This window comes from Ruditapes philippinarum, unplaced genomic scaffold (genome assembly GCF_026571515.1).
Source record: "Ruditapes philippinarum isolate M1 unplaced genomic scaffold, ASM2657151v2 ctg3445_1_1_1_1, whole genome shotgun sequence".
NCBI classification, from domain to species: domain Eukaryota; kingdom Metazoa; phylum Mollusca; class Bivalvia; order Venerida; family Veneridae; genus Ruditapes; species Ruditapes philippinarum.
In genome coordinates, this window is record NW_026866545.1 from 331,725 (window position 1) to 356,413 (window position 24,689).

The following is a 24,689-nucleotide window of genomic DNA, read 5'->3' on the forward strand; positions in this document are numbered from 1 at the left end:
TATAACCAACAGTTTATTTGTAGAAACAGTTCATTAAATCATTTGGGAAAATATATTGAGAGAAAATGTCGCCTGTTCTCAAATATACATGACTTTTATTTGTTCTTGTTTGATTGCTTTACTGTAAGAACAAAGCAAAATGTGAAATATCATCTTTGCACGAATTATTCATTGATTCCCTGTTTGTGATAATCATATAGATTAACTCTGAGAGCCGATTTTCACGACCAATGAACATCTATTTTTGTTAGATTAAAAGGTTATACATCCATAATATGTGTAAGTATGCATTTTTTTAAATGTATACGCCATATTACCCTTCTCACCATTAGAAATGTAAAATTTCAATCTTCTCATCATAAAAGCTTTACTTATGTTATGGTTTTGGTTCGTTGTTTATCTGGGTTTATAGGAGCTGGAGTGACAAAAGAAACGGAAGTTTCACATACTTATAGTTTATCGATCGATAACTACTACTACTACTACTAATAATAATAATAATGATAAACGAATACCAAAACTACATGATTATAAGATTCATTATTATATAAGCAAGAAGTTATTAACATGCATACGATATGATGGATATTATATAAATATAACTGAGATCTATATGATTTAAAGCTTTATGATTATTAATAATGACAGGAATTACGTTTCTTATTTGAACAATGAAATATCTTAAAATCAGTTTCTGACTGATTACGTATGATGGGATTCACTTAAACGATAAACCTATAAATAGCTTTGATATCTCGTGCATATCATCTTAAGAAAGGTTTCTATTAAGGTTCTACAAATAATGATCACGGGTTCCAAATTTGCCATTGGCATTCTCAGAAACGCATACATTTTTTATAGCTCGACTTTTTCGGGGAAAAAGCTATTGATACAGTCATATTGTCGTTGACGTTGTTGCCGTTGCCGATTGGTCAATTTTATTTTATTTCTCAAATGATAGCCTTCATACTTGGACACAACAACCCTTTGAACAAGACCTTTAAGTTGACCAGACTGAGCTTAACATTCTCGCACCAATGACATTGGCATTCAAGGTCAAGTTTTTGAATATTGCTTGATATTATTTATAATTGGCTATAACTGTGTTTATTAATGGCTTGTCTTCAAACTTGGTCTTTTTCTATGAAGTTTTCATACTTGAGCACATCTATCGTTAAACAATGACTCAAGCACATGACACCCAATTTGACCTTAAATAGAAATGACATTGAACTTGACACTCACATTATTGTAAATTCACAGTTTTTGCTTAAATTGGCAATAAATTTGTAAGAAATAGTAGATTGTCTTCATACTTGGGCACATAAATCTATCGGACATGACATAAAGAAGATTTAATCAAACTTGACTTTGCCTTAATTTGGTCTTAACACTTGAGGTCAATTTTTTTAATATCGCAAATATGGCCATATCTTTATTATGTTATCTATTTATGGATTTGATAAGTACTTTGGAAAAAAACAAATTATGACAAAGTTGACACGTAAATTTCTTCAAATATGACATTGACCTTTATATGAAATTGACTGTCAATGTCAAATATTGTATTCATCTTATATTATAATAACTTTGTTATTTATTTACGGATTTCATATATACATGGACAAGAGAAGTCTTACGACAAAACCGACACGTTGAATTTTTCTTAAATGGCACTGAACTTTAATTAACATTGACCTTCAAGGTCAAATTAATGAAATTTTCTTAAGTTATTTACAAATTTGAGTTATACTTGGACAAAAAACACTAACGACAAAACTTACATTCTTGAAAAATAATCACCCATTACAAAACTGGCAATGATAATTTATTCAAATGTAACCTTGACCGCCAAGGCCAATTAAGAAATTTAATTTATAATATTATAATTTCTACCAGTATTCTTTACTGCAATATTCTTTGTTCAATGTGTTTGACATTTAAAGAAAGAAAAAGTCGAACAGGATCCCCGTCTGGCGATGGCTCTTGTGTTATAGTTTATATGAAACATGGTCTACTAGACCTCCGTCAGGTTTGCTCAAATCATAAACTTAATCTTGGAAAGATGACTCCACACAAGACATACTTGGGTAATGAACATAAGCATTTTTCTTTTCAGATATCACAAGGTCTCGTATTAAAATAAAGGTTGATTGGCCCCTATAAGGTCTATTCTATGATCATACGCCACTTTCTTTGACTGGAAAGGTTCCATGATAACTGCCGTATGGACACTGTTTCTAAATCCCAAATCTTATTATTTCATTTTGAATTTTTAAGGCTAAAATGCTAAATCGTCAACACGGATTACGTTATAAGTGGAATAGACTGACAAAGAGAAAACCATTAACCGATTTACATGTACATTAGCTCGTATTTTATCAAGACTTGATAATGCTCTTCGACTTATGTTATTGGTAATTAACTGGAAAAGTACCGGTATATGAGTTATTTGCGTGGGCGACATGAATAGATTTTACTTCTTTCAGCGTTAATCTGACCCGTTACGGAATTTTTAAACGTGGGTTTAAAATAATATTTTTTTTATTTACTATCATTCAAGTAGGCGTTTCCTTGTATAATTTTTTCAATTTCCTGTTTCAACATTGTTGTAAATATTTTTTTTTTAACTTCAAGACAACCCTACAATGCCATCAAAAGGTTCTAGAGACGAACAAGTATTGTTGTAAGAAAATGATATCAATATGGCGTGTAAAACATTATCATGAAGGTGTTTAGATTTATATGCATTAACATAATGCAAAGGCATACAATACTAGTAATATGAAGAGTTGGCATGTATTAGTACCTTATAACTCAGTAGCAACTTTTATATTATCATTTAATCATATAATTAATGAACTTTAATAAATGTATCAGATATCTTTCGGTTTTAAATAATATTAAAATGGGATATGCAGGGCTTTAATTCATGAACATTGTATTTGGTTGAAAATTTCTTTTAATGGCATAAAATTGATTTGAAACAAAATCTCATTTTGTATTAACTATGAAATAAGTTTCCTTTGTGTCTGATTAATTGCCAGGTAAAAGTACATATATAATTGGATATTTGTTTATTTGTTTGTTTGTTTTCTTTTTCATAAAAGTTAAGATGTATTTGGACAGTCTGGTACACAATATGCAAAATCAATGTAACATTTTGAAAAGAATGATTTATATCGTCTATAAAATATTAGTCCGTTGTTTGATTGACTGAAAAACAAAACACCAAACTAGAGTAAAGCAGAATCCCTAATACCAACACTATTTATAACCATGATTTAAGTAATCCCGACAGAAACTATCATTATTAATGGCTGTGAAATCCCGGTTAAACAGACTAGCACGCATGCGCATAAGCGGCGCAATAGGCAAATTAGATGTGATATTTCATGCTAGAATACATAAAAAAACATTCATTGTTAAATAAAAAGAACAATCTATAAACACAATTGCTTGGTACGCTTTTATACACTGTAGTCAATTTCGGATATATTTAGTATTTGTTCAGTTTTTGTTCATCGGAAATTACTGCCTTTCATTTGCATGTACGAGTTATGTTCATATTGACCGTGGATTTTAAGACGATAATGTATCCGTCAAATTCAATGAAATAAAAGGTTTAGGTATGTCAAAATATTTCTCACATTGTTAAATAGTGTAATCCGATGACTTGTATGGGTAGATGATTTCTTTTTTGTATGCCCTGCCAAAAATTCCTACCGATTGTCCTACTGAACGCTTTAAATACTTTAACCGATATTTCCACTCCCTTACAAACAATCAAGTACATTCATCATAAGACAATACAATCATTGATAGAGATTAGTGAGAGATGCGCAATGATCAGACTTTGCAGATGTGCGAAGAGGTTAGTCAATATTTTCACAGAATAGGTCTATGTCAGATGCATGGGTAAAATCACTCCACATTTGTTGAAAGTCACGATAGAATACTATTTATGGCACAATCGTATGATTTAAATGATTGAAGAAATTAACACAAGAGCGAAACGAGGTATCAAGTTCGCAATTCCATCGTGTATACAATACATTTATAAAACATTAAAGACCTTAATCTAAACTAAAAGCAATGATTATCAGTAAATAACTCCGAATGCTATTAACCGAATTATACTTTTGCGTAAATTATTTTAAACGTCAGCAATTTGATGCAAACGTTTTAAAAATTACATTTTGTTAAAGGGAAAATAAACGAGTTATTTCTCACTGGTCGGATCCCTCACTTAGTGTACGGTTTCCTGAATCGATTAAGGCAGATGTCTTAACTGCGAAAGTTTTTAAAAGATAGGAATATTTTGATGTTTACTTTTGGCAGAACAAACAAGGTGTTTTATTTCTAAACGAGGAAATATCTGCCACAGTCCGATCGCATTTTGAACAACACTCGTCGATTTACAAACATTTTATTTTCAATTTGTTATACCATTAGATGTACACACTAATCACTATTATAATGTTGTTGTTGTTGTTGTTGCTGTTGATAACAAGTAAATAACAAAGTGCCAATCCTAGTTGATTTTTTTTCTGCTGAGTAAAATCTAAAATTAAATGTATTTAAAAAATATAATAACGTTCTCTGTTATAAGTTATTTTGGATTTATTTTCATTCAATAAGTTTACCAAAAGAACTAGGATTTACAACAAACGCACCTATAAATATTGATAAAACGAGTATTTAAAGCAAAATAAATGATGCGCGTCCTCAAATTCTATTTGCAGATATTGCAAGTTTCCCGAAATTCTATTTATAGAAATGGTTATCATGTTGAAGGGGATTAATGTTTATTTCGTTGGTCAGTGCTTGAGAATAAATGATGTATGTACTACTTATTCTATTAATATGCAAATCTACTTGTTTAATTTGAAATTAAAAGTGATGCTGCAACTGTATAAAATAAACAACTTGACCTAGTGTCCTAGATTAAATGGGTTCAAGTTTTGATCTAGTTTAAATATGTTTAATAAGATCAGACTTCAAAGTTCATTCATGTTAGTTTTAAATATATTTTCTTTTGTTATTCATGCAATATAATAACCATATACATATTGACAAAAATAATATGAGAAATATATGATTTCTGTATTGAATGAATAACAAAATAAAACATATTTAAGGCCATACCAATGCAATTGTACAGTAGTTCATAAACTGTATATTTCGTTGTGATTTTGCACATATTGAGATTCATTATAATTTATATGGAAGTTAAGAAAGGGTTTAAAACATAGTAAAACTACGGACAGGTGAACAAATACAGTTACCTCAAATTAGTATAAGGCGCAACAATAAAGAATTACATTTAGATACTAATAGGCGCCAATAAAAATCAGCTTTTGATAATTTTTTTTATATTCTTTTCTACAAAGTATAACACTTCTTTATTTTAAATTCTTTGATTTTTTTCCCGAATTCAATCACCAAGGCATATTTTGAAGCATTATTTTCTGCACATGAAATAATTGTATTTTGAAGCATTATTTTTGTGTATATCAACTAACTTTTTTGAAGTAATAATCTATGTTTTTGTTTTCATTTTGGACCTTTACATCTGACAAATGTCATTAAGTAACATGTGATCATTGATTTTAACCACTTTGTTCATCTTAAAAAATGCATGAACATAAAATAGCCTCCTCTTTTCACAGACTCAAGAATGACATATCTTTTCCTCCAACATCTAAAACCGGTGACCATAAGTTAAAAAAATATTATAACTCTAAAATACTTAACCGTTTAGATTTTTTTAGCCATTACAGTTTTAATTGTTGATACTTTCGGAATTTTGCTTGGTTAGATTTTCTAACTTGCATTCAAAATTTCTATATGTACATTCTTTTCTATATTTGTTTTTTAAACACAACTGTTACATTTTCTTTTCATATCTTGGCTAATTCTTTGAGAAGAAATGTTGACATCACATAAACAAAAAACATTAAATAGTTCTGCGGCCTGGACTGTGATTCAAACCGCGGACCTTTCACGTCTTAAATGATCATGCTACACCTGGAACACAGCTTCCAATATAAGATATCAGTTTCAATGTAAGAAAAAAGTGTCCAAAGCAAAGCAATGAATCTTAATTTAGAATTTCCGTTAGTGTTTGTAATCCTTAATCATACACATCGCCTTTATTGTGCCAAACAATATAAAATATATTAATATAATCTTTGTTGATTAAAAAAATGGAGTTGAAAATAGTAAAGTCAATTATTTTAAATATACGGTGGTCCATTTCTTTATTAATCAAGACTTGCGCGCGCCATCTTTATACCTGCCACCGCATTTATTTAAATCATACATGTAGATCATGCTTAATGTTATATTAAATAAACTTTTCTTAACTTATTAACTATTTTGGGAAGGGGGCAACTTTCATTGTTGCTTTATTATTCCATTTATTTGATCATTTTATTCTCCATTCAAATACGTACGTCTTTAGATAGTGTAACCGTATTCAAAACCCTTTATCAGACAAATAATTGTTAATCATGAATCGTGTATTTTGCTTGTGTGATTCAGGTACACTTTATTGATTCACAAATCTCTATCAATGTAAACATCTTTACAATGTATACGAAATTGAAATATCGAATTAAACTCGTATTTAAAGAAAGCTATTTAAATCTGTATTAATTCACAAAATTGCACTTTAACAAGGAAATAAAAAGGTTATATTGAAAGTGTTATTTTGGAAGACACGAACTTTATGAAATGTAAAGCAAATAAAACACAGGTAGACGTTCATAATTGTCTTAAGGTGTTCTGATAATCTTGAAACTGTAGACAAAAGTTTTAAGAGGAATTCAGTTATTATAATTCTAAGTTAATCGAAATACATCCTATAACAATTGTATTTTAGGGATTCAGATATGTTTGCCTCCGTTGTGAGCTCTGTGCGAGTACAATATACATGTAGCTACGGCACAAAATAAGATAAAATAACCAAGCTAATATTCATAACATTTTGCAATACCATGCTGATAAGAATGGCTTACTTATTATCAAAGCTACCTCTGCAATACTCGGCTCTAAACACTTCGTAAAAAATAAGTTATGAAATGAATACTAATATGTACTCATAATCACAATTAAGCATTTATTGTGCACATGCTATCCGATTGATTATCAATCTAAATAGCTATTTAAGATCTAAGCGTTTTAGAAATTCTATAAAAATGCTAACGGTTTTTAACGTATGCATATTTTTATGCAAGGTATTTTTTATGACTTATGTTGATGAATCATGACATAAATGCAACTGATAAACTAATCAAGAAAAACTTTCAAGACTATAATTGAGCATTTTAACATACATGTACATTTGTAATTTAAATGAAAACTTTTGTATAGCCCTGTATATTTTAATTAAACATGTTTTTATTAGTATGTTTCCTACATTGAGCGAGTCCTCCCTATAACATAATTTAATAGACATATTGGTTCATGCAACATAGAAAATAGATATTGCGTAAAATTGTGTATGTTTAATGAATGGGATAATATGATAAATAAAGAAGTGTATATGTCAACTCTCTGTGACACCTCATAAATAGCATATCACACGTGAAGTGTGGTATTAATTGTGAATATGTTGTATACAATGTTTATCACTCTTAAAACTATATTTTATATATTTTCTTCAATATTTCTTTATCAAACTAATTTTTTAAGGCTTTGAGATCGGTTGTTGCTAACTTAATTTTATACATATATTACATTTTAAATAGAGTAAACACAAATCAAAATCCTTTTTAAACAGTTTAAATTGAGCTAAATAATTGTTATCAGAAACAATTTATTTACCTGTTTCATTCGTTATTATCTTTATTGGTTCTCAAATATTTCTCCATTATAAACATCTTTTCAATGTATACGAAACTGAAATATCGAATAACTTACACTAATGGTTATCGCATATTTGAAAGACACTTCAAATATGATAGACATTTATATTTGTCTTCATGTGCTCTCAGTTAACGAAGTGTTAGCATCGTCTGTCTCGTTAAATAAATTCATAATCATCATCATCATCATCATTTATATCATCATCATCATAATCATCATCATTATTATTTTTATTATATTTATTATTATTATTATTATTATCCATGTGTGATTTTATCTTTATCTGAGAGCTATGTTCTTAAGTTGTGCATAACAGACCTGCATTTTACTAAATTCATCTGTTGACTTGAATACATATATTGACTTGAATACAACTGTTGAATTGAATACATCTGTTGACTTGAATACAATTATCGACATGAATACATTTGTTGTCTTGAATACAACAGTTGAAATTGAATACAGATGTTGACTTGAATACAGATGTTGACTTGAATACTGATGTTGACTTGAATATAGCTTTTGACTTGAATACATTTGTTGTCTTGAATACAACAGTTGAATTGAATACAGATGTTGACTTGAATACTGATGTTGACTTGAATATAGCTTTTGACTTGAATACAGCAGTTAATTTGAATACAGCCATTGACTTGAATACATCAATTATTGACTTACTACAGTTGTTGACTTGGATATAACTGTTGACCTGAATACGTTTGTTTACTTCAATACAGCTGTTGACTTGAATACATTAATTGACTTCAATACAACTTAAATTGACCAAATACAATTGTTGACTTGAATACAGCTATTGTCTTGAATACAACTATTGACTTTAATACGGATGTTGACTTAAATTTAGCGTCTGGCTTCATTACAGCTGTTCTTTTAATTGACATAGATAGGACCGTTACTTATGGGTTCAATACGGTTTGTGTCTTTTAAGAAAGCTGACACACTACTTTTGACAGAGAGGTGGCCCAGAGATGTGGCTTTTATTTATCTCGTGCACACGAGATACTATGTCGTGGCCACGAGTTACTAAGTCGTGGCCACGAGATAATTAAGTGTTGCGCACAATGTTACCTTTGTCCCACCGTACCTTTGTGCCACCGTAGTTTTGACATAGAGCCGTTAATTCTGATGTCAATAAAACTTTTGTCTTAAAGAAGGCAGACACAATACAACTTTTGACATTAAAACCGATTTTGGCTTTAAAACAAGTGTAAAACTCAAATTAAGATTATTATTTTAATATAGCTTTGGACTTTAATACAGCTGTTGACATGAATAAAGATGTCAACTTTTGCGGTTGTTGAATTTGATAGAGATGTTGACTTTAATACAAATGCTCACTTTATGTAGCTATACGCTTTAATAAAGTTTTTGACTTTAGTACAGGTATTAAATTTTATTTTGGCTGATTTAATAACAACTGTTGACAACAGCTGTTATTTTAAATTTTAATAAAGCTTTTAATTTTGTCAATTCTGATTTGGTTACATTTAAACATTTTACTTTTACTGGAAAGGAAAAAAGGAGGTATATACGTTTGGTGAAAAACTTTAATTATAAGATGTAAGGAAAGAAAGAAAAATATATACAATGCAGTAAAATGTTTGATTTAGACCACAGTGACTTTTAAGTGTATATTTTGGAAGTTCGTTAATGACCCATATAAACGCATGTCTAAATTACGTAATACTAATAAATGATGGATATCATTCTTCAACGTATTTGCTGAATATCCAAGATAGATGTCAGGAAATACCTGCCCCATCCTATATTTCATCTTTCTGCACACAGATGCAGGGCCTTTTTTTGCAAACAGAAATGTAAATAAAATTAATAAAGCCTATTATTGGTAATTGAAACTTACTCCCGGAAGCAAAATATTTTTGTTAAAAACAATATGGTAAAATTAATTCAAAATGAAAGTAGTCTTCCAAATTTCAGAGAATTTGTGATAAAGCTATTTTAATCGAATTTCATGGATTGGAAACAATGAAAATATAACTGGTTTAAGTTATTGATTATCGTTATCTAAAATCTTATTGGAGATAAAAAAAATTACAGCTAGGTAGAGGATAGCTGTTTTGATTATCTAATATTAATGCTTGAATAGTTCAGATTTTATTTGTATCTGTGTGAGATATAGGTAACATTCATGTTGTATTAAACTAAACTTTACTATATTGTTTTGAAATACTTTCTAACAATTGGCATGAAAGGCATGAATGACGTTTATTTATCATTAAGGAACGTCATTAATTTCTTAAAAATAAACCTGTTAATTGTTACTTCAGTTGATTTCAGTTATTCTCCAAGTAGCCTAGTTACAACTATAATGGCAAATAGACCATGGACAATGTTTCTTTCTCAATTTAATTGACATGAAGATGATATACTTTTACCAACCCCATGTAAGCTGAATTCCATTCTTGTCAACGATAATTCCAAAAATGTTGATAGTTTACTGTTACCTAACAATAAATCATGTGTATTGACAATGATTTTTATAGGTTTATTACAAAACATATAATGATTAAACAATAAACGCTTTTCATCATTTCATACAGCGACAGAAAAATATGTACGGTCAAATATTGAGTACATTGACAACTTTTAAAATGCCTGTGAGTTCCTGCTGATTTCATTGATATAGTTTATCAATGTTATGTTAAAGTACTCATCCGAAATAATAACAATTCATCAATAAAAATAAAACCGCCTCCGTGGTCGAGGGGTTATAGTCGATGACTTCTAATCAAGTTACCTCTCTGGCGTGGGTTCGATCCCCGGGAGATGCTTTGGTAGTTTAGCGCGGAGGAAGGTAGTCTAGTACTGGTGTAACTCTCCAGGAACAATGGTTAGGAAACTACCCGCCTATATGACTGAAATACTGTTGGGAAAAGGCGTAAAATGAAACAAACAAACAAACAAACAAACAAAACAATAAAAATAAATCGAATATACAGATGTTTGCGGCGACCTAGTGATTAACGTGTCTTCCTCTCAACCAAGGAATCGTGGGTTCGAATCCCAATAGGGACTTTCATAATAATGTAGCTTCAAAAACAAAAAGCCTCAACATCATTCAACGAACTTACAGAACAGTCATTGTATGTTTAATCTGAAACAGTACTGTCAATGGTTACGTACTTTGAGATAATTTTACTTTATCATAATATCTAGAGGATGTGTTTTAGATTGTATTCTGGTTATATAAAATAAACACCCAATGTTTCCAGCGCTTTAATATTTTGTTGCTATTGCTGGGACAGGTGATAATTCTGATGTACATGTAATTATAATTTGAGGATGTCAAGACATAAAATTGTGAACACCTTTCTTAAAGCATATGCACTACATCAACTATTTGCAACTACTTTTAAAAGGGACTCCACTTGGGTTTAGACATAACGTGACTGAAAGTATTTTTTGAGATTTTTATTCTATTTAATATAGGTCTTTACTTTCAATAACGTGTGTGCAAAATTCAGACCATTTGCTTACTCTTTTTTTATCGAGAATAATAATTATTATTGTACAAAATGTCCATAAAAATAGAAAGCATTTTAACGCCTTTAATTCAAAACTTATTAACACCAGTTTTAAATATCGATTACAATGCAATCGTGACAATTTAAAGTTAAAGATATTTCTTTATTTTCCTTTTAATATCCTTTCTGGTTTTACTTCTTTCCACTGATCTATGTTTTTAGGATTTTGGACCTGATTGAGTTCCTTTAAGTTGAATGTAAAGTTAAATGTTTCTGTTTCAGATTCATTAAAGAAAGCACCTCTAAGACCAATAAACGACCTTCATCTGATGAAATAATGCGCGCGTATGTAGAACGGCATCTGTTTGTCTGTTTTGAACAATGGCATTTTTAGATCAAGGCTAACTATATTTAACACTATTGTTAATACAATTTATATTTGGCAAACATGGGAAATAGTTATTCTGGGAATTCTGGATGGACATTTGTTGGACGTGAGGAAGACATTGAAAATGTTAAAAAACTCTTGCCAGTGAAAACGTCAATCCTAATTTTTGGATTGCCAAAAATCGGAAAGACGAAATTTATTGAACAAATATATACACAATTAAAAGACAATAAAAAATGTATTTGGAAGGATTTTGAGTTTAATGATATCGACGACGGAGACAACGTGTATGAATGGTTCATTGAATTTCTCACGGAAATTGATGCTGTTAAAGAAAATTCTGAAAAATTTGAAAAGAATTTTTCATCTAAATTTAACGTATGTGGCACTTGTGACGAATGCAAAAATCCTGGGCCAGACTTATGTTTGCAAAAGGACAAAATGATAAAGAAAGCAATAAATGCTATTATCGCTAAATTGAAAAAAGATGGGACAGAAATTTTATTATTTTTAGACAGTGTTGACAAAGTTATGAATAGCTCATTGAAAGACAATTTCCTGCATTTTCTACAACAATCAGTGAACCAGACAAAGTTACGCACAGTGATTGCGTCAGGCATCAAACCAAAACTTACAGCGAAAGTTTTTGAATTATACGAACTAAAACCTTGAATGATGAAGATATTCGCAAAATACTTTATGAAACATGCGAGTCTAGAAAACTGTGTCCAGATAACGATGAGGAAGCTTTACTCAAGGTAAAATATTCATCTGAATGTTTGGTTTTTAAGCCGGAGAACAAACCGTATATAGGCGCCATTGTGAAATTGTGTGAAGGGCTTCCATTGGCAGCAATTATGTCAGGTAATCACATTCTTTTACATGCAAGCATTTTTTTCAATCAAGCATATAAAGTTCTATTCTTTCAATTGATAAAGAACACCGTTGTTTAAATTATGTATGGCCGGATGAAATTGTGAAATAAGGCATCAAATAATGACTGTTTAATGATTATCATTGACAATATATGCTGTGTTTGAAAAAAAAGAAAGACTACAAATAAATGCTAAAGGCCATTAGTTCACTATCTTGAATTAGCTTTCATAAAATAAAATGCAATAATTCTAAACCATGTGCATACTGCAATGCTTCAATTCTTATTTATCTGTAAATTCACATCTCACAAACTTTAACTCGACGTGTTCGAAAATATTCAAAGATTATTAAAATGGTAAATAAAATAAAATTATTATAAAGTTATTGCGTAAATTTGTAAAGATCAGGTCTTTTGAAAGCTATGGAATAATTAATAATGTAATTTAAACAAACCGACTCAATCTCATGTTTGAAATCTTCTGCTTTGCATAGAAATCTCTCTTTTGTTCAGATTCTGGTGAACTTTATGCGTTTTATATACTTCAGGAATGTTGTTGTCAGAGGATGAAGGATTGTTAACACCAGGAGATTTAGTTGAATTTCTTATATGTATGCGGCTGACTGGTCTCAGCCCGGATAGTTACCCTCCGGAAGATAGACTAGGTATGAAATATCACAAATAAAGTTTGTTTATATTAACAGTATAATAATTTCGTTTTCAGAATATACGATTGTATATATATCCTCTTGTAAGGATTGTTAGACAGAAATATTTTCTTATTCAATTCTACTTCCTCATTTTAAATTTATTTAAGAAACTATACAAAATAAGACCATTTTCGAAAGTACAAAAGTCGATCGTAAGATTATTGAATTATGAAATTCAATGAACAAATTAAACGATATAAAGCCAATAATACCATGCTTTTGTAGATATTTATAAACGTTCGATGGAAGAAGTGAAAGGTGTGGCATCATTCTTCAATTCTTTGAATGAGGGACTCGACGGCACAACATTTAGTGAAGAAACGGCGGTTTCTGTGGCAATTAATTCTCAAGAAGGAATTGGTATGCAAATATGAAATATTCTGAAAGTCTTTGATATGAATGGTTTAATGGCAATCTGTTTTAGATATTCAAAATGGAAAGAAAACAATATAACTGTCTTTCTAAGCATGTGAATATATCTCCGCATATGGAAGTAAAATATGTCGACAATCGATTATGTTTTTATTTGTAAAATACACAAATTAATAATGTTGAACAAAATAATGAAATTTTGCTAGAGTATACTCCGAATCGAAGGGATATCATTTCTTTTTTCTATAATGTTTAATAAATTAATGATTTTTATTGTTTGTTTTTTTTTCAAATATAGATAAAAGGGGAGACGCAATAGTTAAGGTATTGCAGGGGAATGGTTTGAACAGGTCAATACTATCTATAGAGAAGCTTTCGGGACATAACCAGTTTACTTGGCATGGCATATTGCGAGAATGTCAAGCTGCCCTGCAAACTTTAAACACTTTACCTTCAGGTTGGCTTTAAATAGAACAATGCAAGTTGCAACTACAAAAGAAAACCTCAAGATTAAATATATAACTAACTTATATCGACACGTTTTTAATACTACATAATACATCATTATTAAATATAATCTAAGTTTAGTTATATTATTGCAACTATTAGATTTTATAATTATATATTTATTACTTTTTTATTTGAATAATAATGCATATATAAACAAATGATTAATAATATCAATAAACCAATTTAAAATGACTCCACTGAAGTTTTTTGACTTTATAGGACTGAAAATATTGTATTTCCAGATAAATGTACTATTTGATACTAATCTTTGTGCAAAATTTCAGATCATTCGCGCACTTCGTTTTTCCAGAAAACTATTCAAATCGTGAAAAAATGACTCAACATGAAAAACGTTTAAACGCTTTTAAACGCTTTTCACTCAAATCGGGCTAAGAAAAGCATAGAAATTTATTTCAAAGTATATTTCTTAACTATCTTTGCATATATTGTTGTTTAAAGTGCCACCGCTCATTTATGTAAGAAATTCAAATGTCATGTTTTTAGGCTTTTAAACCTCAGTGGAGTCCCTTTAATATAGAATATATTTTCAAAACAAACGCTTACTGATACTGTCAAAGTAAGGGTTAAGGTTTATAATAAAACATACCAAACTGTGGACTGTCTCCGTCATTGAATCAGTACATGTACTTAATATTTCCAACAGATGAGTCAGTATCAAAAGCGAAAGAAATGGTTCTCAAGTTTATGAAAGAAAACGTTATCAAGGCTGGTCTAGATTTTGGTGATGACATACTGCGGGATCCAAGGTCTCTAGAGCAGGCCATCAAAAGTCTCTCTATCCACAAACAAGGTGTTGAATTAGTAACCGGATGTGCTCTTTTTATTTCTTACAACCCAAAATAATTCTATCGATGAAAACCATTGATTTGAATAGAAATTACTCAAATGCTTGTGGACATTGATTTTCTGTTTATTAATAATTATGCAAATTGAAATACTACTACAAAGTAGTAACAACTTTCTTTCCTTTGAGTTATTGCAAGTACTTATTTAGGTTATAATACAATGTACCAGCAAGTTATGTCAGTCTCAAATTTAAGAGAGATGTCAGACTACTTTTACCGTATTTTGGTTTATGAACATATTTTTAATGATTTTTAATTGGTGTGGGTATTATCAACTTTGAGTTGCTTTTTTAGTAACACCATTTGACATGTTGTCATCAGTGGTAGGGCATTATGATATATCGTGTATGAAAAACATGAACTTTTGAAATTAGAAGTTTTGTTACAGAAAGCATTAGTTAACAATCATTTTATGACAATGAAGCAATTACAAAAAGTATTTATTCATTATTTAACTCAAAATCAATGTTGGTATAATTTTCTGGTCCTTTGTGATCATTGATTCTAATAATCAAATATTAAAGGTTGGACGATGTTAAAGCTTTTACTGAGTATGTATGAAGGTTATTTTATTAATCGGGCCACAGGTATCTAAAATCCTCAAAAGGGGAGAACTCTTTGAGATGCAAAGCTCATATCTTACAAAATAATACATGGCTTCTGAAAAATTCTTATCACACTCCTTTTTAGAGCAAACACAAGACAAGGAGAAACGGCTGTCTCTCTCAGACGAACATAATGTGGCTATTAAGGTTTGTTGTATACTGAAAATGAGGTGGAAATTAAGACAATACTAGTCATGTGTGTTTTTAATTTAGTTATCGTTATTTGTATGACATTTTACTAACAAGGGATATAACTTAAGAAAATATATGTACAGGTAGTTCTGTTTCTGTTACATACTTCTATTGCATTTGTTTACATAATTCCGATGTGGCTGCCGTTTCTCTTTTCAAAGTAATTTGTCGTTTAGCTTTCCTGCATATTTTAGTTTAGCATTCATGCTATTGTATTGATGACATATTTTTCATTTGTTTTCATTTTACGACCTTTGTAGCATTACTGATTAAATTAATTGATGGCTCCTTTTAATAATTCAAGAAAACAAGATGTGAATTTTCGTTAGAGTTAATTTTTGTGTTTCGATATTTGCATAGAACTGAAAATCTGATCAAAGTTTATGTATTTTGAAGGAGCTTGTGGACGACCTTAAAAGTACAGTGATGAAAGACGTTAAAGACAAAGAATGTCATGAAGATTTAGAAACAAATCCAGACATGGATTCTAAATGTTCAAAGAAATTAGAATCTCGATATTCCATTGACGAGGATAATAAGTTAGACTTAGAACTGATACCCGTTTCTGACAGTAATGAACAAATTGCAGACGATCCTCCTCCCTATACAACTCTTCCAATGGAAACATCTGAAGCATCAAGTTTCAATGACGATAATATAATGAATAAATACTCATTTGAGCCTATTGATACTCCACCTCCGAGCTATCATTCGTCTACCGAAGATATCCCAAATAACGACATGCACCAGCATGATGATAATCGAAATAATCAGTTCCACATACCACATATTCGTACTGCCACAATGCGATCACATTCTTTGTCACAATCTCACAATGTAATTAAAGATCTCCAACTTAAACAACGTGAAAGAGAGGATACACAGCAAGTTACAGATATCCGGCAATTAAGTTATGGTGTACGTCGCACCAAGTCAGATCCTACTAGTGATCGTACTAGGAAAGAGATTGGCATATCAGTGACAGGTCCTCCAGATTGGAAATATAGTCCACCAAAAGTTGACAATAATCCGCTGTTTAACTAACATAATACTAAAACTGGACTATTTGGCAGTCATACTTCAGAGGTAACATCAACAAATGCGGATGAGCAGATAAAATATCTCAAAGAACATCAAGAACTTACAACGCCAGATGAAGTAAGTGCTGGGATTTATGGCGATTCAACTGTAGGACCAGTGGCTATATCTTATAGGGTCAACACTGTAAATGATCACAAATTTGATCAGGGACATCGTCAAGATGAAAATGCATCTTTAGCTGAAACATTTGATGAGCATGATCAAATGTCTGTTGATGGTGACATTTCACAGAATGTAAGTCATGAAAATGAAAACAGACTGTTTGTAGGTCAAAGCAAGACTGTAACACAAAGACTTTCTCCTACAGCAATAGTTAAACCTATGCCTAGAAGAAATTCTCCTCCAAACATCAGTAAACAAACCCAGTCTGATAGACCAGTTCAGAGCGTGCCACCATTCAGATGAATATGCAGGGATCCATGTACATCAATTGTCAATTTGCTGTGAAAATTGATAACCATTGACTTAAAATCGTATACTTAAAAACATCCCTCTTTCTGTGTTTCTATATTATTATTAACTGCCATACTTTGTGTGTTATTTTTATACTTTGAATACAATATTTTAATAGAGTAACATGTACATGTACAAGTATTGTCAGTATTATGTAAGTTTTGACGAAACAAGTCATCTTTTGGTTTCAGTAGTGCGTCAGGTAGAAAAAATGTAATCAAGGATATATACGCATGATTAAAGGGTGTGTCTTTCTGGTCTTTCCTGAGTAATCAATTAGTATAGGAAGTAAGCTCATTTTATACAAAAAATGTAAATTGCCTGGAAGTCGAGTGATCACAGTGAGTTTGAGATGCGGAAATGTTATCATGTAAACTCTTTAAAATATGTTGTTATATGTTATGCTGTAAAGTTAATGAAATTAAAAATTCAAACAACGCACTTTTACAGTATATTCCGATATTTTAAAAATTGCCATCATGTGTCATTTTAGCCAACACATTTGTTAAATATTATGGTGAATATAAAGAATACTTAGTTTTTAAGCATAGTTTTACATAGGCAAAATATTTTGTTTGTTGTTAGACATTGACAAGAAATTGTTCTGTCTCAATATTTACATTCTTCTCATAATTAGTTTAACTTTATACAAAATGTAAGTATTTTACATGACGTGATTTTAATTGACGGCATACGTCGTATATGAGGTCACATGACGTGTAAGCATTTCAAATAGCGTATATGAAAGCACTCGACTGCCCTGTTTGATAGTGGAACAAATGTAAATCTTATTAGAATTTTTTTATATTTATCCATTTCATGCCTAATCCATGGTGTATGTATAACATGACTATATGCAATATATCAGAATTGTAGAATTTTTCTTAAATATAATTTCGCTTACTACTTTTGTATGTGTTGGTATAAATGTTATATATACTCATACTAGAATCTCATGTAAATTATTTTGTATTCCTATTATTGCGAACCTAAGATGTGAGTGAATTATGATCATTTTTCGCATTGTTAGCAGGTAAACTTGGATGAAGTTGGATGAAGTTGAACTGAACGTTGCGATTTCACAGAAATTGCACTATAACAAACATAGGTTAGGCAGTATTGTATGACAAAATCTTATTCATTATTGTCACTATTATGACATTATGTAAATTTCTCATTTTCTTCTTGCCATTTAATGACAGTGTTCAATTGAAAGGCTTTTTTATTAGAAATATTTTTATGCATATCAAAATACTGAAGTAATTGTTTATGTGTTTCATTTTTCAAAAGTATTGCCATTAGCAACATATTTATTTGTACGTAGTATGTACATGACAATATCTGCAACCATAAAAACAACAACAAGAGAAAGAAATACAAATTGCAGAAAAATAGTTGATTGTTTTGACAACTTAAATAATATAAGAAAGATACACAATGCTCTTGAAATGTCTTTTTTTCTGCATCTCACAAATTCATTGTTCATAAATTTGTTTATATATATACTTTGCTTTTCGCTTTATTGATGCTGTAGCTTCAAAATAAGTTCATATTATTTTTATCATTATCTTTTCCAAAGATACTAGGATAAATGTCATAGAATGACATTATCTGCCCAGTCATTAAACAACTTATTTTAAGTTTTCTTCAGTAAATACTATCTGTACTTCCAGGGCGTTTATGGTCGAGTGGTTAAGGTCATTGAATTCAAACCACTTGCCCCTCACCAGACAGGGACTTTGCATTCTTTTCCTTGTGAGAGCTATCCATTTAGCTTACGGAGCATCGGTGGTTCTACTCAGGTGCCCTGAAGTAATACACGGAAGGCACCTGAGGTCTTCCTTCACCAGTAATCCTGGAAAGTCTGCATATTTTATATGAATAACCATAAATGTGTATAAATCGTTTTTGTCAAAGTTTATATCTTATTATATTGTGATAATTCCATTCAAAGTATACTTAACCTAAAAAATACTTTATTTCATATAACAAATTCTTGAAATTCAGCTACCCGATATATCTATTTCCTTCCATGTGGAGAAATATATTTCTACATTGTGACAAATGGAATTTACATTTTAAATTCATGCTTCTAGTAATTTCAAGTAATTTTAAAATTCTTTATTTTCTTTTTTTTTAAATATATTTTCATGTGTGGTCGAAATGTCTTATGATGAAAGATTAAAAGTAAAACAATGAAAGAAATTGATGTAAATCGTTGATTAATTTGTTTCAATTCCAAATTTGTTTGCCATTTAATTTGTCATGTTCAAGAATGTGAATTTATGTATATGATCTTATATGAGTTGCAGAAAAGTTGATTGTTTTGACAACTGAAATAATAATAGAACGATACAGATTTCTCTAGAACAGTTTTTTTCTGTATCTCAGAAATTCATTGATTGTTCATAAATACGTTCATATATTTACATATACTTTGCTTTTCGCTTTATTGATGCTGTTCATGTAGCTTCAAAATGAGTTGTCATTCTGTCTTAATTCATCTGAACAATTTTTTTATACCTTCATATTGCTGTACTTCCATGTCAATTTAAACATAAGGCTTAACAGAGTAATGTTGTATCTGATCTCAAAGAATTTTATTTCTTCATCTTAGCAGTGAATAAATTCATTAACCAAACATGGTCATATTCATATTTTTGATCATTATCTTTTCCATTAAAAATACTAGGATAAATGTCAGAGAATGACATTATCTGCCCGGTCATTAAACAACCTAATTTCAAGTTTTCTTCAGTAAGTACTATCTGTACTTCCAAGGTCATTGGATTCAAATCACTTGCTCCTCACCAGACAGGGACTTTGCATTCTCATCGGTAGTTCAACTCAGGTGCGCTGAAGTAGTTCACGGAAGGCACCTGAGGTCTTCCTTCACCAGTAACCCTGTAAAGTCACCATATGACCTATACTCTGTTGGTGCGACGTGTAACCTAACATAAAAATATGCACATCTTACATGAATAACCATAAACATCTATAAATCGTTTTTGACAAAGTTTGTATCCTATTATATTGTGTCCATTCTATTCAAAGTATACTTAACCTTAAAATTACCTTATTTCTTATTACAAATTACAAATTCTTGACATTCAGCTACCCAATATATCTATTTCCTTCCATGTGGAGAAATAATATTCTACATTGTGACAAATGAAATTTACATTTTGAATTCATGCTTCAAGTAAATTGACATTTTAAAATTCTATATTTTCTTTTTTTTTTAAATATATACATGTATTCATGTGTGGTATAAATGTATACTGATGAAAGATTCAAATTAAAACAATGAAAGAAATATATGTTAATCTTTGATTAATCTGTTTCAGTTTCAAATCTGTTTGCCATTTAATTTTTCATGTTCAAGAATGTTAACAAATTAAATGTCGATGCTGCACATCAAAGACGTCGCCAAATAATGCGAACAGTCACAGCTAATGTATAAAATCAGAATTGAAAATCGTTCTCTATTATAGCTGAATATCCGAAGCACTGAAATTTTTTTCTCCATGTTCTTGGTATGTGTCTGAAATTCTGAAATGTTTGTCAGTTGCGACAAAGATTGAAACGTCTGGTCGAAGCAAAATAAATTGGATAACAAGTGAAATTGAAATGATTGGTAAACTTAAAATAAACTCAAGACAATATGTGCCGAGAATATGTCCATTTAAATATTGGTGCGAATTGCATAATGTTCGAATGATTTTGAGGACGAACTGTCTGTTATTTTTGTCTATTATCTTTGTTATGTATTGTGTACATATCTATAAAAGATTAAACTACTTGAATAAACAAAAGATTGCAATTTCACCTAGAATCTAGGTATTGAAAATAAAAAATCTAGGCAAAAGAGAACAATGGTCGGTCACAGAATCCTTCAAAATAACCTATTGCAAATATTTGTGATACGTTTTAAAATAAACCTTTTCACTCAGTTTTATAACTTAAATGTTAATTATTCTAATGAATTACATGTCAAACACGTTTTGTCTGTTTTGCAAAAAATATTTCAGCTGCGTCCGTAGCGCGAAAATAATCTAGCTCCGTTGCGTATTTTAATGATACCTGTTGTTCTCTGCCCGTCATTAGACTATAGACGGGTCTGTGTTGAGCTAAGGGTTAACGGAGAACCGCCTCTCTGATAGTGGACGTGGTTTAGGCTTTGTAACTTGTAATTTAATAATTCGTGAAGTTATATTGATCATAATTTGTCCTGGTTCCCCTCCCCTCAAACGCCCGTCAACGAAGACTTAATGCTAGCATATTAAATTTGGCGACAAATTTAAGGCGGAGACGAACTTCAACAAGAGGCGGAGCAAATGGAGTGAGTGACACTGCTTCAGTCGTTACCCCTCTCTCAACATTTAAGTTTTAGAAACGGTCGACTATAGACTGGGCTCATTGCACGTTATTTATTAGGTAGATAAAATAGATAATTATAAAAAGAATATGATATTCAAACATGACACTACCACTTCAGTTTAACGGGTTTATTTTAATCCCTTAAAGCTCCGTTGTACATCAGAAAAGCTATTTGTATAAGAAAATTGGAAAACAATGTGATTTTGTTAAAAAAATGCACAAAATCAAGTCTAAATTTTCCCCATTGCAATACGGACAAATGCATATCTACTAGACGGCGCATGCACATCAGAAAAGCTATTTGTATAAGAAAATTGGAAAACAATGTGATTTTGTTAAAAAAATGCACAAAATCAAGTCTAAATTTTCCCCATTGCGCATGCACGCGCCGTCTAGTGAACTATGTAAATGATCTAATATGAGTTGTTGTTTCACAAACCTTTTCCCGAAATGACTTGTCCATCTTTCATTCTGGACATACTTATTCATCAGTTTATGGAAACAATTTAAAATATGTACTGTCCGAATAGCGAAAAGTGCTGGTCATTATCAGACGGCACAGATTTATCGGCTGATCTTTGTATGCGCTGGTTACATAGGAAAATCCTGTAGCCACCAGTAGGCTGCGTGTAAAATACATATACGAAATGACGTCAAAGTATTTTAAAGCTAAATATTATTTTGTTTAGTCATTTCTAAAGAACGTTATATGATGACACAAAGGAATTTACTTTTTTATATGATAAAAGATAGTATTTCTGAGTTTGCCTTAAATGAAAATGAAAAGTTATTGTTTTTTTCTTATACACGTTGAAGAGAGGTAATCTCTATATCATTTTGCAGTTTGTAGACATTAGAATTAACATCATAGCGGGGTAGTTCGGTTGGTTTGAATCCGTCCAATACTTCAATTATTTACGTGGGATAGCATTCCTGTTTGCTATAAAAGGTAATTGGATTATTTTTTTTCTTGTTGGGTAGTCCAAATAATACAAACTATTATGATGCTTATTTTTTGTCTTTTGATAATTGTCTACGATACACAGGCTTTATTATATCTGACCTTCTCTCCTATACTTTATTATTATGTCACCCAAACATTTGGGAGACACTTTGTATCCTTGTCTGTCCGTTTGTCTGTCTGTCCGTCTGCGTTAAGCATGACCGCCTTTCAAAGGTCGAATTGCTTACAGGATTTCAACCAAAACTTCACAGGAGTGATAACCACCTTCTATACTTGTGTGTCTATCGCCGGCACGTTCCGCTTCGCTGCACAATATGACCACTAGAGCTATAAATAGGAAAATCTAGTCTGGCATTTACAGGCGAAAGTGCTGGTGGGTTTTCGTTAAAACATTACAGGAGTAGAGAGGATAATTCCGAACAACCACGTGGCAAGATCTACGTCTTTCTATACTAGAACATTCTAATTTAGATGGGTGGGGAAGGGGTACATCTACATACTTTCATACATGTTTACATTTAAACACAAAATACAAAACTTGCATCGCTTATCTACGCCAGCAGTTTCCTTAGCATGTACGGCTAAATATATGACAAAATTTATAGGACTTACCTCGATGATATCTTTCGCTTTTAAAGATGGACAGGACGACCTTGGAATTGTTAACAACCGAAGCAACAATTATGTTCAAATATTTCGCGCCAAAAAACTTAAAAAAACGCAACCTTACTGTTATTTTTTCAACCGCATATATATTGTTCGGAATAGACATCGTTCGGCAAATGAACGACCCCACTCTAATCAGTACCATTTAAGATAAGAATGCAAAATTCAATTTTGCAAAGTTAGGCGTTCTTTGAAACTTATAACATGTATAATGTAAGCTTTACATTTTGTCGACATTTCAGCATTCAATATTTATTCGAAAGAATGTTTTTAGTACATCAGAGAGAGAATATATACCGAACATGATTTCATGGCGGAAGGTCAAAAAATATGACCACTTTATAGCAGATAGCAAAACTATTTCTGTCCACTCTATATTACTCATTCGAAATAAAATTAAACAACTGTGTTATAAAACATGTATTATGTATCTTATCTAATATTTGCTCAGGTTTTATAAAGAGATAAAATCAAAACGCATATAACTATTCAGGTATAAACAACGAACAGGGTCAATATTTACAGTTATAGTTTATCTGTATAACATAAAATTGTTCCATATGCATAAAGAGAAGTTATTTATATTAAATTTTCTCATTTTAATCGTTTACAAAAAATGGGAACAGGTATCAGTAAGTTTAGTGGTGATACTCTTGACATAAAGTTTGTAGGGCGTGATGACGAATTGAAAAGCGTAGGACTATTACTGAATCAACAGAAAACAGTAGGAATACACGGGATGAAAAAAATGGGAAAATCAGGATTTCTTGCTGAACTATATCGGAGTGAGCGCGATTCCGGAACTCTGTGTATTTTTAAAGATTTTGAAATGGATAATACCTTATCACCATGCCAACATTATAAATGGTTCCGTGATATGTTTACTCTATCTGGCTGTCATGAAGGATTAGCTGACTTCATCAGTAAATTTCCTGATGAAAGTATTGCTTGTGGTGCATGCACTTGTGTTCAAGGAAAGCTGTGTCTTCATAGAAGAGAATACATAGACAAAGAGATAAACTGCCTAACAGAAAACCTTAAATCTTGTAATAAAAAGATGATAATGTTCTTTGACAATATCGATAAGCTTATTGAATCAGATTTGAAAGAATCATTTTCACGTTTAATCGATGATATCGGCAAAAAATGTTCAAATGTAGAAGGTATTTTGGTCCAGCACATTTATCACGGGTTCACAAATCATTCGAAAAGAATTTGTCTTTGGGTCCA

The 24,689-nt window shown here is 30.8% G+C and overlaps 1 protein-coding gene across 2 annotated transcripts in view; it reads left to right on the forward strand.

Moving 5' to 3' along the window:
• The window catches only part of LOC132732833 (uncharacterized), a 127,484-nt gene extending 109,524 nt beyond the window's left edge, over positions 1–17,960 (forward strand). For both annotated transcript variants that reach the window (XM_060719349.1, XM_060719350.1), the window contains exons 2-8: positions 11,661–12,630; positions 13,189–13,305; positions 13,576–13,710; positions 14,021–14,179; positions 14,897–15,043; positions 15,789–15,850; positions 16,292–17,960. In XM_060719349.1, the coding sequence (XP_060575332.1) occupies positions 12,624–12,630; positions 13,189–13,305; positions 13,576–13,710; positions 14,021–14,179; positions 14,897–15,043; positions 15,789–15,850; positions 16,292–16,939 (1,275 nt within the window). In that variant the 5' untranslated portion in view covers positions 11,661–12,623 and the 3' untranslated portion in view covers positions 16,940–17,960. The remainder of the gene's footprint in view (positions 1–11,660; positions 12,631–13,188; positions 13,306–13,575; positions 13,711–14,020; positions 14,180–14,896; positions 15,044–15,788; positions 15,851–16,291) is intronic.
• Positions 17,961–24,689: the final 6,729 nt, after the last annotated feature.